The 14,619-nt window shown below is 33.5% G+C and overlaps 1 protein-coding gene across 1 annotated transcript in view; it reads right to left on the bottom strand.

Moving 5' to 3' along the window:
* UTP20 (UTP20 small subunit processome component) overlaps positions 1 to 14,619 on the bottom strand; it is a 58,635-nt gene that overhangs the window by 12,842 nt on the left and 31,174 nt on the right. The window contains exons 35-55 of the mRNA XM_072399008.1: positions 13,278 to 13,403; positions 11,681 to 11,847; positions 11,076 to 11,284; positions 9,553 to 9,696; positions 9,305 to 9,384; positions 8,943 to 9,169; positions 8,705 to 8,849; positions 7,987 to 8,074; positions 7,353 to 7,496; positions 7,197 to 7,250; positions 6,959 to 7,111; positions 6,255 to 6,410; positions 4,706 to 4,846; positions 4,470 to 4,607; positions 3,340 to 3,479; positions 2,968 to 3,050; positions 2,366 to 2,625; positions 1,997 to 2,136; positions 803 to 959; positions 612 to 710; positions 167 to 334 (exon numbers count right to left, since the gene is read on the bottom strand). Of these exons, the coding sequence (XP_072255109.1) occupies positions 167 to 334; positions 612 to 710; positions 803 to 959; positions 1,997 to 2,136; positions 2,366 to 2,625; positions 2,968 to 3,050; positions 3,340 to 3,479; positions 4,470 to 4,607; positions 4,706 to 4,846; positions 6,255 to 6,410; positions 6,959 to 7,111; positions 7,197 to 7,250; positions 7,353 to 7,496; positions 7,987 to 8,074; positions 8,705 to 8,849; positions 8,943 to 9,169; positions 9,305 to 9,384; positions 9,553 to 9,696; positions 11,076 to 11,284; positions 11,681 to 11,847; positions 13,278 to 13,403 (3,019 nt within the window). The remainder of the gene's footprint in view (positions 1 to 166; positions 335 to 611; positions 711 to 802; positions 960 to 1,996; positions 2,137 to 2,365; positions 2,626 to 2,967; positions 3,051 to 3,339; positions 3,480 to 4,469; positions 4,608 to 4,705; positions 4,847 to 6,254; positions 6,411 to 6,958; positions 7,112 to 7,196; positions 7,251 to 7,352; positions 7,497 to 7,986; positions 8,075 to 8,704; positions 8,850 to 8,942; positions 9,170 to 9,304; positions 9,385 to 9,552; positions 9,697 to 11,075; positions 11,285 to 11,680; positions 11,848 to 13,277; positions 13,404 to 14,619) is intronic.

Below are 14,619 nucleotides of genomic sequence, written 5' to 3'. Positions count from 1 at the left end.
CTTGCCTTTTATGGTGTAATAATGCATACAAAAAGACATCCAATTGTCTATTTTATATCTGCCTGGGATTCAGTTTTAAAACACTAACATACATTAGACAATATTATGGTAAAACTGAGTCTGTTCATTAATACACATACGATTTTCAAAGTTACAAACATCTTACCTCTTTCAAAGGCAGAATCAATTTCACAACCTGGTCTTTTCCAATAAACTGGGCGAGCAATTCATAAGAATCGTAGCTTTTACTGCTTCGAGCTTCCATCAATTTAGAGACAATCCCTCTTACTTTTTTTTCCTCTGCAATGTCGCCGAACAGCTCATTGTTGAAAATCTTACAAAAACACAAAATTTACATTTAAGAAAATTTTACATTTAAAATTTTTTTATCAGTTAAATACCTTCTCTAACTCCAATATATATATATATTATACATTTTTATATTATAAAGTTACAAATAAAAATACATTTGACTGTGGTGATGATCACTGATGTCTGATATCTTGTTTATTACAATTACAAGAATAGTTTTCTGTCGATACTTAACAAAACACTGCTTTGGAGGGCAATTTTAAGGCCAATATAGAAGACTAAACCCTTATTTTTTTTACCTGGATCAAAGTTTCTATACAGCCATCAAGGTCTCCACTTTTCAGATTGGCAACAAGTCCTTTTAATAACAGGTTCACAGAAAATGTCAGCACATGAACCTATTGTTGGATAAATAAATGAAAAAAAAATATTTAAATACATACATATAGAAAATTACAATAATATTATCTTGTGTTTGAATGAACATTACCTGGTATCCTTTAACCAAGACAGTTTGCATCTCTTTTAACACATAGTGCAGGTAACGAGGTCCAAGTGTTTCTATAATCTTAATTAAAGTGTTTCTTGCAATATCACGGATTTCTTGTGCTCGGTTTCTCAGGAGAACGCAGACCTTTACCAGGATACTGGCGAAGCGAGAGAGAAATAAAAATAATAGTCCTAATCTGTACTAGTTCAGAATTTAGGTTTACAAGATTTATCAAAAATGTAAAACTGAACTACAGTCAACAATCTAAAAGCATAAGTGCTAATGTGTATCTAAATCCCAGAATAAAAAATGTAATATACTGCGTAATATACCCATCAATTTTAATTTCACCTGGTAAGCTGACACTTCCTATCCCAAGAAGGCTACAGTAATTTCTGCAATATGAAGATACATTGGTTGTATACACGCACTTTATGTACGTGCTGATGCTTAAAACATAAAACTTTTGCAGCCCCAGATCCAAAATAAATGGCTAATTTTTCTCAGGTTTGGGCACCCTTTACCTGTTTTAACAGAGAACATATTTGTGAATTTATTCAGCTACTTTTGTACTTCATGCACTGCAACCTTGGCACATTGCCAGTAGGATGACAACCTATTTTCTGATGCACACTGGAAATATAATATTCTAATCTTTCTGCTTAGACAGCCGATTAGCCCATAAAAAGAGCAGCAGTATTATAAAGATATGTTTAATATTAATTCAGTTATTAAATTATAATGGTTTCCGCTCCTTCAAATCTCAATTTTTACCAACACTTTGCAATGAAACTGTCTGATTGGCTGACCCTGCTATTGCTACATCTCCTGGTTTTAGTGTTGCTGTGAAGAAACTACAAGAAGTCAAGATAGAAATTTGTGATTCTGCTGGAAAAATCTGCTAGACTAGACCACAAGGTCTTGTTTTCTATGTTACTATGCTTACAGCATCTTTATGTACAAGAATAGATTCAAAGAGTGGATTTGGTTGTGTCAATTCTCTCTACCCAATTAGAAATTGATCAAGTAGGCATTTCCACTTTTTAAAAAAAATGGAGATTTCCTAAGCCTATGCGCTATTATGTGATATCTATTTCGACTGGCTGTTAAACCAAAGACTCAAAAAAAAAAAATCAAAACAAGCAAGACTGAAAACTTTGCTCAGGTCCTGCAATTAAATAAATGTAATAATACCTGGGTAGATTGACCTCCATCACCTCTTGTGGAAGTGTCTGCATTAGCTTCACCATGGCAAATGCTATAGGTACACGGACCACTTCTTCTTCATTGACAACTTTGGTTTTTACCAACTTGTGCTCTTCCTCTCTCTTCACCTGTACACACCATTATAAAAATATATTGTTATAATTGTCAATCTCTAGGAATGCCAATGACTGTTATATGGCACAAAGGCATTTTGGCAAGCTGAAAAAGGATCTGTCTATATATATATATATATATATATATATATATATATATCTTATAACTTTTGAAAGTCCCTTTCTGATGAATATGTATTAAATCTTAAACAATTTGGCCTTATTGTAAACTGAAAACACAAACCTTGGCATCCAGGCACTTCTGCAGCTTTGGCAGGATGTTGTTATTTACGGTCTCCTGAATGTGCTTTATCAGGGATGCCAACTCTTCCTTATTTCTTGGGAGGGAGTTCAATGCTACTTTTTGTTTAGGAGTACTATCAACCTTTTCAGATGGGTTCTGACTGGTGGAATTCTCATTGTCATGAGTGTCCATTTGCTCTTCATCTTGATCTAAATCCATCACTTCATCCTCCAGATTTTCTTCAGCAGCATTCTCTGTACCTTTAGAACAATAAAGAGCAGTTGTCAAACAGGACACCTGCTTTACCCTGACATGGAATACTATCACAACACAAAACAAAAATGAGTCAAAAAGCAATATTTAAAAGCAAAATCAAAAAGGTTTAGATTTCTCTATGATGTCATGCATAAAATATGTTAAAGCTCCGAGCATTCAAAATGAGATCACATGTTCAAATCTCAAGATTTTTCCCCAAGATCTAGTATATATTGCAACTCAACAGCTATTAGAAGACTAGAAAAATATTTTTTAATGGAATGGGATTCTTTAACATAGGCAGCCCTAAATCCAACTTTTAAGCAAGATAAAACATGACTACTCACTTTCACTATTCTTGAGTTCCTGAAGCTGCTTTTCCAGAGTTGCATTATCAAAGTGGAATGCATCAAGTACAGTCACCAGCAATCTGTTCAGGAGCAGGAATACAAATATTAAATAAATATTCAATTTTAGACAACAGCAAAATACAAATAAATTCTAAAATAAATATTAATATATTCTATATCTATAAATGCAAAGAATGATAAAATGAGTTTTGCTAAACAATAAATGCCCGTAGTGTTTTTTTTTTCTTCAGCTTAGCTAATTTTTCAATTCCATGGCAAGAACAACAAAGCATGCAATATAATACTATGTTTGACAAAAACAAAACAAATTATCATGGAAAATAAATGAAAACTGACTATAGATCGTACCTGACACCAAGTTTTTGATCAACTTGAGTTGTCTGAAGCACGTGAATAAAATGTTTTAATTGATATATATAGGAAGACCAAGGGAGATGTTTACATACTGATCCAATCATTTCCACTGAAGCATTAACCATATTTTCATGCTGAAAATGAAAAGAGAACATTTATATTGATGGCTTGACATACAGATAAAAACCACACAAAAAAGTGTTTGGTACTTTATATAGACACATATATATACAGTTGGGTCCATAAATATTTGGACAGAGACAACTTTTTTCTAATTTTGGTTCTGTACATTACCACAATAATTTTAAATGAAACAACTCAGATGCAGTTGACTTTCAGCTTTAATGCAGTGGTTTGAACAAAGAGATTGCATAAAAATGTGAGGAGCTAAAGTCTTTTTTTTTTACACAATCACTTCATTTCTGGGGCTCAAAAGTAATTGGACAAATTAAAAAGCTGAAAATAAAATGTTCATTTCTACTACTTGGTTGAAAACCCTTTGCTGGCAATGCCAGCCTGTATTCCTGAACTCATGGACATCACCAGTTGCTGGGTTTCCTCATTTTTAATGCTCAGCCTGGCCTTTATTTTTATATATTCATATTAAAGCTGAACTAGGAAATCAATACTCTGTAACCTGTTCCATAAGCAAATCTGTGTTCTGGTCGCTCCATTGACAACATTCCACACAATGCAAGACCTAAAGGCCAAAGTCTTGTATTGTATCTAAGTGCCTGCTTACAACCTGGATTGTGGATAGAGATGGGGAGGGCATTGGTCAGCAGGGAACAGGGATAGAGGTAAGTAAAGGTACTATTTAAATCACCCTTGGACATAAGCAAGCATTTAGCCCTCCCGACTGGAGTTTAGCTAAAATGTCATTAGGTCTTCTCTAAAGTTAACAGGTGAAGCCCTATCCCCCTTTTTTATATTCACATATTTAAACTTTAGCTACACTAAAAGAAGCCCGAACTAGAATGAGTCATCATAGCTGTGGCGTCACCCTTAGAAGACTCTTTGGCAAAAACAGCTGTAAAGCTAGCTTTGTGTTTTGTTTTTTAGACAAACCAAGAAATTAAGGGAAAAAAAAACATCATGTTATATGAGAATCCATAAAAACCTACCTTAAGCATTTTTTCATCAAATATAGTGCAGGTGGCATATGGCATAATATAATTCTGTAGTGATCTGGGGGAGAGCACCATAGTTTCCTCTGTGATATGCTTGGCTAATTTCCGCAACGCCCTGGCTCTCCTGTGAATCTAAGGAAATAAATATACAAACATCATGTTGTTTGTTTTTTTTCTCACAGAGACCATTACATCCATTGCAGAAACATACTTCAATATACTAGGAGTACCTGTATGTGTTTCATATTCTCAAAGAAGTCCATTTCAGGATCATTGTAATCTGTGAGCTGAACCAAATCTGAAAACTCAGGATTCCCTGGGAAAGTCCGTATCAAATTACAAAGTAAAGTAGTGTAGTCTTGCTGAACACTCTGTAAAAACAAGAGGAGATTATAGATAAATTAGCTATAAATTATAAGCAATAACTTAGCTATAGATAAATCACTAAAAGCTGTGCATTTCAAAAGCGTATAGGTTTTATTATACTTTTTTTTTAATTAAGACTAGCCCTCTACTATGTTCTGCAATGCAATATAATATTCCTGTCCTGCATAAATCCTACATAAACTGCAACTAAAATGAGCTGCAGTATTAATACCTTGCTTTGCATTCCATCTAAATGAGACCATCCAAGCTAAATGAGACCATTTTAAAGAATATAGAACACTAGTGTCAATAAATGTGCTTTAAAGGTAAAAGCAAAAATAATATTGATAAAAAAAGTTACAGTGAACTTTTATTTTTTATTATTATTATTATTAAAATAATTATTAATATTTTATTATTATTATTATTATTTATCGCCAAAGACAAACCCAAAATTTGGCTTTGTAAATATGTAAAAAGTGAACTAGTGTTGTGTGTTAAGTCTCAAAGAAAAAAGCTTAAAAGCACATAATGCCTACTATTACCCCACTACCTTTATTATCAAAAAATGCTTTTTCTTTGAATTGATAGATAAAGGGGTGGCTTTTTAGTAAAATATACCTAATTAGTCAGGGAAATTCTGGCACCAACAACAAAGTGAAAGCCCAATCGAGGCTTTTCTGTCTAATAAAAGCAACAGGTGGCCTGTGAATAACAGATCAGTCTAAAGCTAAACTAGAGTAATGAATCCAGGCTAACTAAGGGTCTGTCTTCTATCTGTAGCTACACTTAAAAAATATAAACCTCTGTATTTCACAGTAATGCATTACCCTTATAATTGTTAAATGTTATGCTAATATATCTTCATTTTTAAATCATTGCTTGAAATTACCCAGATTTTTTACAAGCATAAAGGTAAAGAGGAAATGAATTTCAGTAACTGTGTCCAAAAAGGCAGGGGAGTGAGCACAGGACTAGTCACCTGTGGTACCCAATTTTTTCTGAACTACTGTCTTTTTATCATGTGTTGTTTTGAGTCTTTCCATGAGGCGGTGGTGATTTTTTAGAATAGGAGTAAGTTTCTTATTCTTCTAGCAAGGGAAACAATAAACAACACAATAGTGATATTGCCAAACCTGACTATAAATCTCCTGGAACTAGCTGTCAAAAGCAGTAGTGCCTTAGATCTCACACATGCAGATATAAAGCTAAAAGGCTTTAAAGCACAGGGGTCCCTATACACATCACATACCAGGAAATGCTTTGATATTGGACACTCCAAAGGCTCATTTACCATACAAACAGCATTACCTATACCACAGCAAATGTGTTATAGGGATGTTAGATGTTAGGTCCCCCTTATGCTCTTTTCTGGGTTAGCAGAACTTCAAGTTCCTAATCACTTTACCATACCTCCACTTTACTTCTGAGTCCACTTTTCATGCTCTCCAGCAGAGTTCGGTGTATGATCTCACGGTATTCCGCCTCAGTGTGTTTCACTGATGCCAGAAGCTTCATAATACTAGTAAGGCACAGACCTGCATTGTCACTTAGAGACATATCACCAAGCTAAAATAAAGAACATTTTCATTTGTTAAGCTTGCCATAAATGGAACAAAAAAAACACGATTATCTATCTATATCTATATATATATATATATATATATATATCTATATATATATATATATATATATATTATCTGTATATGCACAGGAGTTGATAAAGAATTGCAGTTGCTTTTCAGTATCCTAGTGCACCCGATTTAGACTTAATTTTGGCCATGATGGTGGAAGTTCCTACATAGCTATACAGTAAAAAAGTTTATATCTATGCCTCACAGAATATAAACAATGACTTCACATTTATTACCTTCTTACAATTTTTATTCAAAGCCGGAATTAATTCTTTTTGATATATATCAAGCACAATATTTTATTACACTGGCAAGATATGTATAATAAAAGTCAGATATGTTGTACAATCTGAGCAGATTTTGAAATGAAGAGTTTGAAATGTCTTGCTTCTAAGATTAAAAACAATGGAGGTGTTCATACTGAATTTTCATTTCAATAAATGGATGAACATAAAAGGATTTAGTAAATTAAAAAACACTCACGTGGATGGTGTAGAAACAGTTATACATAAGTGGAATAATATAGTTCATATCAATTGTCTTCATCTCTTTAATAAAAGAAGAAGCTTTTTGGAAAGCTATTAGTCGGACATCAAAGTGAATATCATCCAAATGCCTTCGATCAAATGCATTCAACTGTGGGAGAAAATTAATAAGAAGATTAATAATTACTCATAGGTAAATTTAGTATATAACTAAAAAAAAAAAAATTATTACAAACCTTAACAGCAACATCAGTGATATACTCCAACTCAGGATTAATTTCAGAGAGGACCTGAAACAAACAAAACACAAAAGTAACTATAATGCACTAACTGTTACCAATGGTCTGAATGAAGGTGACTATACGGACACATTCAAAACACACATACTGTACCTGAAATGTAGTACAAAGTGTCTGACGGGAGAGCTTGTTCTGTACTACAGCAAATAATTTGCCCAATGGCTTTAAGAAGCTTGTGGGGTTTGACGACTGTCGGAGTAGATTTTTAACTGTTTCCAGGATGTCGACCTCTGTAACCTTAAAATCATACCATTTTTCACATTTAATATTTTTTCTACTTTGAAAAACATACTCACTTACAGTATACCTATGCCTTAAGGAAACGTGAAAGAACAAAATAAGAGAGGATTGATAACCTATCCTTCTGAAAGTTCTGGATGACTGGAATTTGGTTTCAATGGCTTCAAAAATTTCTAAGGCACTATCTCTAACAAGCATGCAATTCTAAAATTGTAAACCTCTATTTAATGTACAGCGCTGTGTAATATGTTGGGGCTTTAAAAATTTTGTTTATTAATAATATCAATAATAAAATATTAATAATAATAAGAACATATTTCTGTTAAATTATGTGTAATCATGCCACAAACACTAGCAAAAAAAAAGTTGTGTGTGACTATACTGTCTGCTGACCAACAATCAATGTCTATAATTTCGAGGAAGGAAAAGAGTAAAATGGGCCCTGAATTGTATTAGATCGTGTGATTTAACCAAATAAATTTCTTACCTCAGCTACGTTACTCTTATGTAAATATGATATAAGTAGTCCAATTAGCACATTGCTGTGTTCTTTGTCCTGAATAAACTTGCTAATCCTAAAAATCAAGAAAAGTCAACAAATTAGAACTTAACCTGCACAATGAATTTATCATAATCATTTTCATATTCAAAGTTTTTTTTAACTAACAAAAAATCCAAATTCACTTTTAATTCAATTTTTATAAACATTTCAAATTATGTATATATTAAAAACTCCATATTGCATGAATAAAGGTTCCAAATCATTTGATTAAAGGTTACAATTACCTATAACCACTAATAAGAGGCGCAAAAAGTTAACTTAAAAGTTAAGAGTTATACCAGAAGGCCTAATAATGATTAGTTTAAAATAAGTACATTTTTAGCAATTTCTTTTTAATCTTTTCTTTCTTTACAACTAGGCATTGGAATGAAACTGCATGTTTCTATCCTGTTCGAGAACCAGGGTACACCATCTGTCATTAGTGACCTCCTATAATACACCAACATCTCCCCTTCAAAGTGAACGTTCTTCTACAGGTCAGTAAGGTGACATTATTATATTTAGAAATGTTAATGGTTTTACCAGTTTTTTTAACTATGATTAACATGCTGGTAGGATTTTATTTTATTTTTATTTAAAACAATCTTGCTTTAATATTTAGGTTTTTATTTGTTAGAACAGTAGAAATAGGAATCCCACTTACTTTGAAAGGATATTAAGTTCCTTGCTAACTTGGGCACTATATTTCTTCTTGCGCATCTTCTCTGCATTCAGCATACTCTTACTCAGGAACTGGAGAATTACAGGGACATGGGCTAACACCAGCTTTACACCAATGCTTGGAGACTCTGATAATATTCAAGGATTTGTATGTTAATATATGAAAGAAAAAAAGATACAGCATGTGCCTAATGAAAACAACCCTTTACCTTCCTTCTTACCTTCATTATTACTAGGGGCATCAGGAATCACACAATCGTTTACCACTAAGTGAGACAAACTTTCTGACTCTTCAGAGTCTGGAATATTGAGAAGGTTAGAAGCTACATCAATAACAATAGTTGCTGTTGACTCAGATAAACCCTTTTTGCCAAGAAGGGCAAACGTATTAGCCAGGACATCATATTCTGGCTGTCCAGGTTTTTGTTTACCAAGTAAAGGAAAAAATCTGTAATAAAGAATACCAAATCCAAATAATTAACAATGTTATTAAAAAAACAACACTTATTTGTCTCTAATATATCATTAATCTTTTTCAAAATCCCTATTCAGTGACTATAAAGGGAATTAAAGGCAAGATTACCTAACATTTTCACTCCAAGTATGGATAAGCTTTAACACAAGTGAAGGAGAATGTTGACTTTCCAAAGCCAGTCTGCAAATCTGTATCAGAAAAAAAAAGTTCTTAGTCTTCAAGACAATGAACACATTTAAATGTAGTAAACACAAATATTTAAACTGCATTAATCAATACCTTTTCATAGCTCAGTATTGTACAAATATAGGAAAATTTTATAATGGTTTAAGTTTGTAGCCTATGAATTTTGGTACCTGTGGCCAGATGACAGCAACAAATAAAGCATCAATTTCTTCAGCAGAATATGGGTACGTCTCAAAGTCGGTGAAAAAGTCAACAATACGTTTCATTCCCAGGCGTCTAAGATTCTTTAATGGGTTTATACATTTTAATTGGATCTGTTTAAAAGAGATAAAATGGTTAAATATGTAAGATTGTACTATGGTGTCTGTAGTAATATCAAGTTTTCCTTTCTCAAATTACAAGGGGACTTGTAGGGTCTCTTTCAATTGTTTTTTAGTTTTTGTTGCTTTATATACTTTATTTCCATAACCCCACACCCATTCAAAAGTTAATGTGAACCATAAACATGGATACATTTTATAATTTGAGGTATGAATGTTTGAATCTGATAACTGCCTGTTGGGCAATGGCCAGGTGTGGTTGTGCACGGTGCTTTCATTTTTACCTTGAATTCTAGTAAAAACTTCAATTGTGTACACAAATTTATTGCTACTACTACAGGAATTCCAGCAAGCTTTAAAGCTTTAAAAGGATTTACTTGATTTTAAATAGTACAATAGCAGCTGCTGCTCTTATCAGCACATGCTTCTGGTTAAGTAGCTAAGTCTTTGACCGTCTACTGAGCCATGAACTTTAAAAGGCTTCACTGCCCTGCTGTAAATAAGTTGCAGCACTTAAGTAACAAACACAACTTTTAAAATATGGTTCTTTAGTTTCTCATAGTCTGAAAGAGCATGGCCTTGAGATATGTGAAATTTTAACTAAATTCTGCATTTATTTCATGCTAATTCTGCCATAGCAGCCCCAGTTTAGTTATGCCAGCATTTTTCTAAAGTGATTCATTTACAGCTTCATAATCATTATCTAGAAAGAAGTCTGTGCCATATAACTTATTGAACGTTTTAACACCTTGGTGTTTAATGAAGCGGTTAATTAACTTCGCAATTGACACGCATATCTTAAAGTTACTGACTCTGAAAACCTGCTGTAAAAATAAACTGGACAACTCAGCAAGTGTAAATTACATGCGGTACAATGTAAAATTGTTTATAATAATGTTTAGAAAGTATATGTCAACATGTAACAGGGTCTAAGGTGCGCCGATTACTGAAAAAAATTGGTTTCATAACTGTCTTGGGGAAGCTGTACATGTAATTGAACCTATATTAGAAAGTATTCAAGATGGCAGCTAGGAGTGTTGTTAACTGATCTCCTGAGATCAGACCATTGTATGACATTGCTAATAATCTTGTTATTTTAGTACAACAAAAGTGTTGCATGTTCAGATTGCAACCAGCAGTGTTGTATATCTTGTTTAGGGGTACTTCTCATGTTCTTTCTTTAAGATGCACTTCTTCAACTATTCCTTAATGCTGGCTAACTGGGGTTTATATGGGTCATAACATTTTTCTCCTTATTCCTCACAATTTGTAAACAATTTAACTATTTTACAAAGATATTCTTTGTAAGTTTAAAAGTACTACCATTAACTAATACATATAACCTCAAAATCTAGCAATGGTCCATAGATTACCTTTTCTTTCTGTTCTAGTATTTGAGACACAGTAGCAGCTATGCAGAGTAAAATCTGGAGCATCTCAGGTAAGTAAGGGCTAATTAGATGACCAAGGTTTTTTAAAACCACTTCCAAACTGTTGAGTATGGCATGCTGGCGCCCCAGGGGCAGGACTTTTGAAAGGTCTACTTGTTCTACAGACTGCTGAACTGCAGCAAGGCAACCACCTGTTAATGGAAGGAGATCAGACACTGTAATAATTCAATAATTGGTAAAAAAAAAAACAAAAAAAACAAAAAAACAAAACAAAAAAAAAAACAATTTCTAGAGAAGGAAAAAACTTGTTTTTCATCATGATGACCCTTTGAGGGAATGTCTTGTCCAATGGGCTTCTAAATCAGCTCACAAACCATTACTTTCTTGGATCAGTAATGGCTGTGCAGAATGCTTAAAGACCCAGAGGAAGGACAAATGCTTTAAGGTCTTACATGTAAAATGTGTACTTTCAGTCAGACAAGTACATCACATTAGAAAAAAAGTGCATAATTAGACGACTGTTTACACCTTTTGTAAATACAAGGGCATATGCACCTTAAAAGTGCACTAAATACAGACTGACATACCATCTTTTAAATGCCTCACTGGTTCATACAGAAGATCCAGGAACATTCTGATCTCTTCAGGCTGTGAGCCTGCCAAGAATCGGAGAACTATTGACATGCGGGTTCCTGCAGCTGACCTGCCTTGTGTTTTACTACCAGTTTTGCTTCTCATACGGCCATACAATATTCTTAAAGAAAAGAAATGGAAAAAAAAGGAGAAACACAAATGAATAAAAGATTAACACAAACCTACTGCACCAATGGAGACTAAACTATTGAAATGTGAAAAGAATATAAAAACTATTTATTAGTGTTATAGAGTTTTGATTCAACTGAAGGCACCTTTATTCTACAATCACTGCAAAAAACTCATGTAACTTTCAATGGATTTCTGCAACAAGTAGATTGACCCACTTCTCCAGATCAAACTGATCCAGAGTCAAGTTTAAAGAGTGCCTTCTTCAGACTGAATGTATTAGTTCTTTCCATACCCGTTTGATGGGATTCAAATCAGGTCTCATGGAAGAATTATTGAAAATAGTCCAATGTTTTGGGTGTTTTTGAGGGTGGCTACAGTCCCCAAGACCATAAAAGCAATATCATGCATTTTAGTGATGAACTTTGCTTTAACATGCTTGTTATTTCTGATCAACTTTCTCCAGTCCATGTTCAGTGTGGGACACACAATGATACTAATCCGCAGTTACTACTTTTCTCAAATAAAACAGGCTAAATGACTTATTATTTAATTAGAGACTTGTGTGATACCAATTAAAAAACAAAACAAAAAAAGCTATCTTAAAAAACCATTATAACCAAACTATTTATGATCTATTTTCTAGGTATACTAACATAAATATCTGTGCCATTTTAAAATATCTTTGTAGAATAAGTAATGCTTTATTTCTTGTCACACATGCTTAGCTTTACTTAATGACGTATTAAAGACATTCATGTAAACATGGGACAATCGCTTTATTTACTGCATTTTCAGGAAGCATAAAGCACCTTTTTAACCTCCCTGGTGGTTTGCATATTAAGGTATTTTTAATTGTAAAAGCCGTACACTTAAAAATACTTAGTATTTTAAACTTCATGCCTCCCAGCTGTACGGTCCTGCACCTGACAATTCCACACCGAGTGTAGCTTGGGGTTACTGCTTTTGGTATGGATAATTCACCCCAAGCTTCATTTGGGATTACCACCAAGGAGGTTAAAGAGCTGTAAGGGTTCCAACAAACTTGTCTACAGATGTATAGTCCTAACCTCTTGTATATATTCAAAGCTGATTTGATTATATGTATGATTGCTTTTTTAAATGTAACTGACATGTTGTTGCTCGCACTAGATAGAATTATATTTTGGAGATAGTGGTAGATGGTAGTGGAACAAGGCTGCCAAACATCATGCCATTCCATTCAAAAAGCCTCAAGAGTACTGAGCATATCTGAAGCATTGTCTACCACTGATCCATGTCTAATTGGTATAAGCAGGACTATAGGCACAATCAGAATTGTAGGTTATGAACATTTACTCAACCAAAAAGGCTACTAAAGCAACAACTAAACTACTGGCTGTTATGCTTCTTCAAGTAATTATAAAACACAAAAATACATACCTCATAAGCACAGGCATTAGATCTGCTCTGTGCATTGACTTTACGATTGAATTCTCTTCAGAAATACTGAAATGCACAATTTCTTCCTTAAAGTTTTTGTCTTCCAAAAGTCGTTGTAAATTTTCCCTACAAATTGTAAAAAAAAAAAAAAAAAAAAAAAAATTCAGAATAATGTTTTGATAAGAACAGTGGATAAACATTAACCCTTATAAATCCCTTGTCCTTTTTTGCTTTGTATAGAGTAGTATGGAGTCAAAACTCTTAATTTTATTTATGTCTCAATTGGGGGCAAAATTTTGGAGCAAACCCAAAATTTTTAACTTTTAACCACAACAAAAAGTAGGAAAAATCTTCAAGTGGGCAAACCTGTTCCAGTGACAAAGTTCACCACAACTTGCAGTGATATTTCCTTACTTTTGTCATGTCTACAGTATATGAAGGGAACAGAAATATTACTGTAACAAAGGTGGCAAAAAAGTGTTGATACCATCCCCTATTCTATCCAAAAATGTAGGTTTTAGATATGGACTATAACCTTTATTTACTTTTTTTTTTATTAAGTGCAAGGACAATTCTATAAAAATAAAAAAGCCATTGGCTAAAGCTGAATACCTAGATATGTTTTACAGGCATTATCCTAGAGAAGTTTCTCAACCATCTTAGCATGAGGAAACCCTTAAACTAACTTTCAGGTCTCCAGAGAACCCCTGCTATAATTACTATATCAACAACTTACAGAATATTAGCATGTGGTCAGTAGAAAGAATGCCTCTTACATTGCTGGCTATTGTAAATAATATACGATTTACAGATAGCCTAAAAGATTATTGATGTCACTTAAACTGACGTTTGATACACAAACTGACCATTGCTCAAAAAACCCCTAACAACATCTGGAGGAAATTTAGGGTTCCATGGAACCCAGGTTGAGAAACACTGCCCTAGAGGAATAACTCTATTAACACAAGAAATCAAGAACTTTTTAGTTTCAGCACTGTTGCTTGTCAGCAGGTCATCAGAAATGGATAGGTAGGCTAAAGAACTGTAAACCAGTGTTGATTCATAAGGATTTTAAAAGGAACCTAAATAAAAGCAAAGCTTTCATTAGAAAGGGGGATCAGATCTGCCAATCACTCACATCTAAGGAAACCTTGTAGTCTGGCTTTCATCCTAATCCAAAGGCTGCAATAACATCAGAGACATGAATCAGATCACAAAATCTGACTTCACTTATATTTTATCATCCTGCCTGTTCTGGGGCAGTAACTTTGAAAAGAACTGAAGACAGAGATGGCCAAATAGTATTTTAACAAGGGAGTCGTCCAAGCAAGCCCCTGCATTT

This window comes from Pyxicephalus adspersus, chromosome 2, assembly GCF_032062135.1.
Source record: "Pyxicephalus adspersus chromosome 2, UCB_Pads_2.0, whole genome shotgun sequence".
Classification (NCBI taxonomy): Eukaryota; Metazoa; Chordata; class Amphibia; order Anura; family Pyxicephalidae; genus Pyxicephalus; species Pyxicephalus adspersus.
This window is presented reverse-complemented; position numbering and strand designations above follow the sequence as displayed.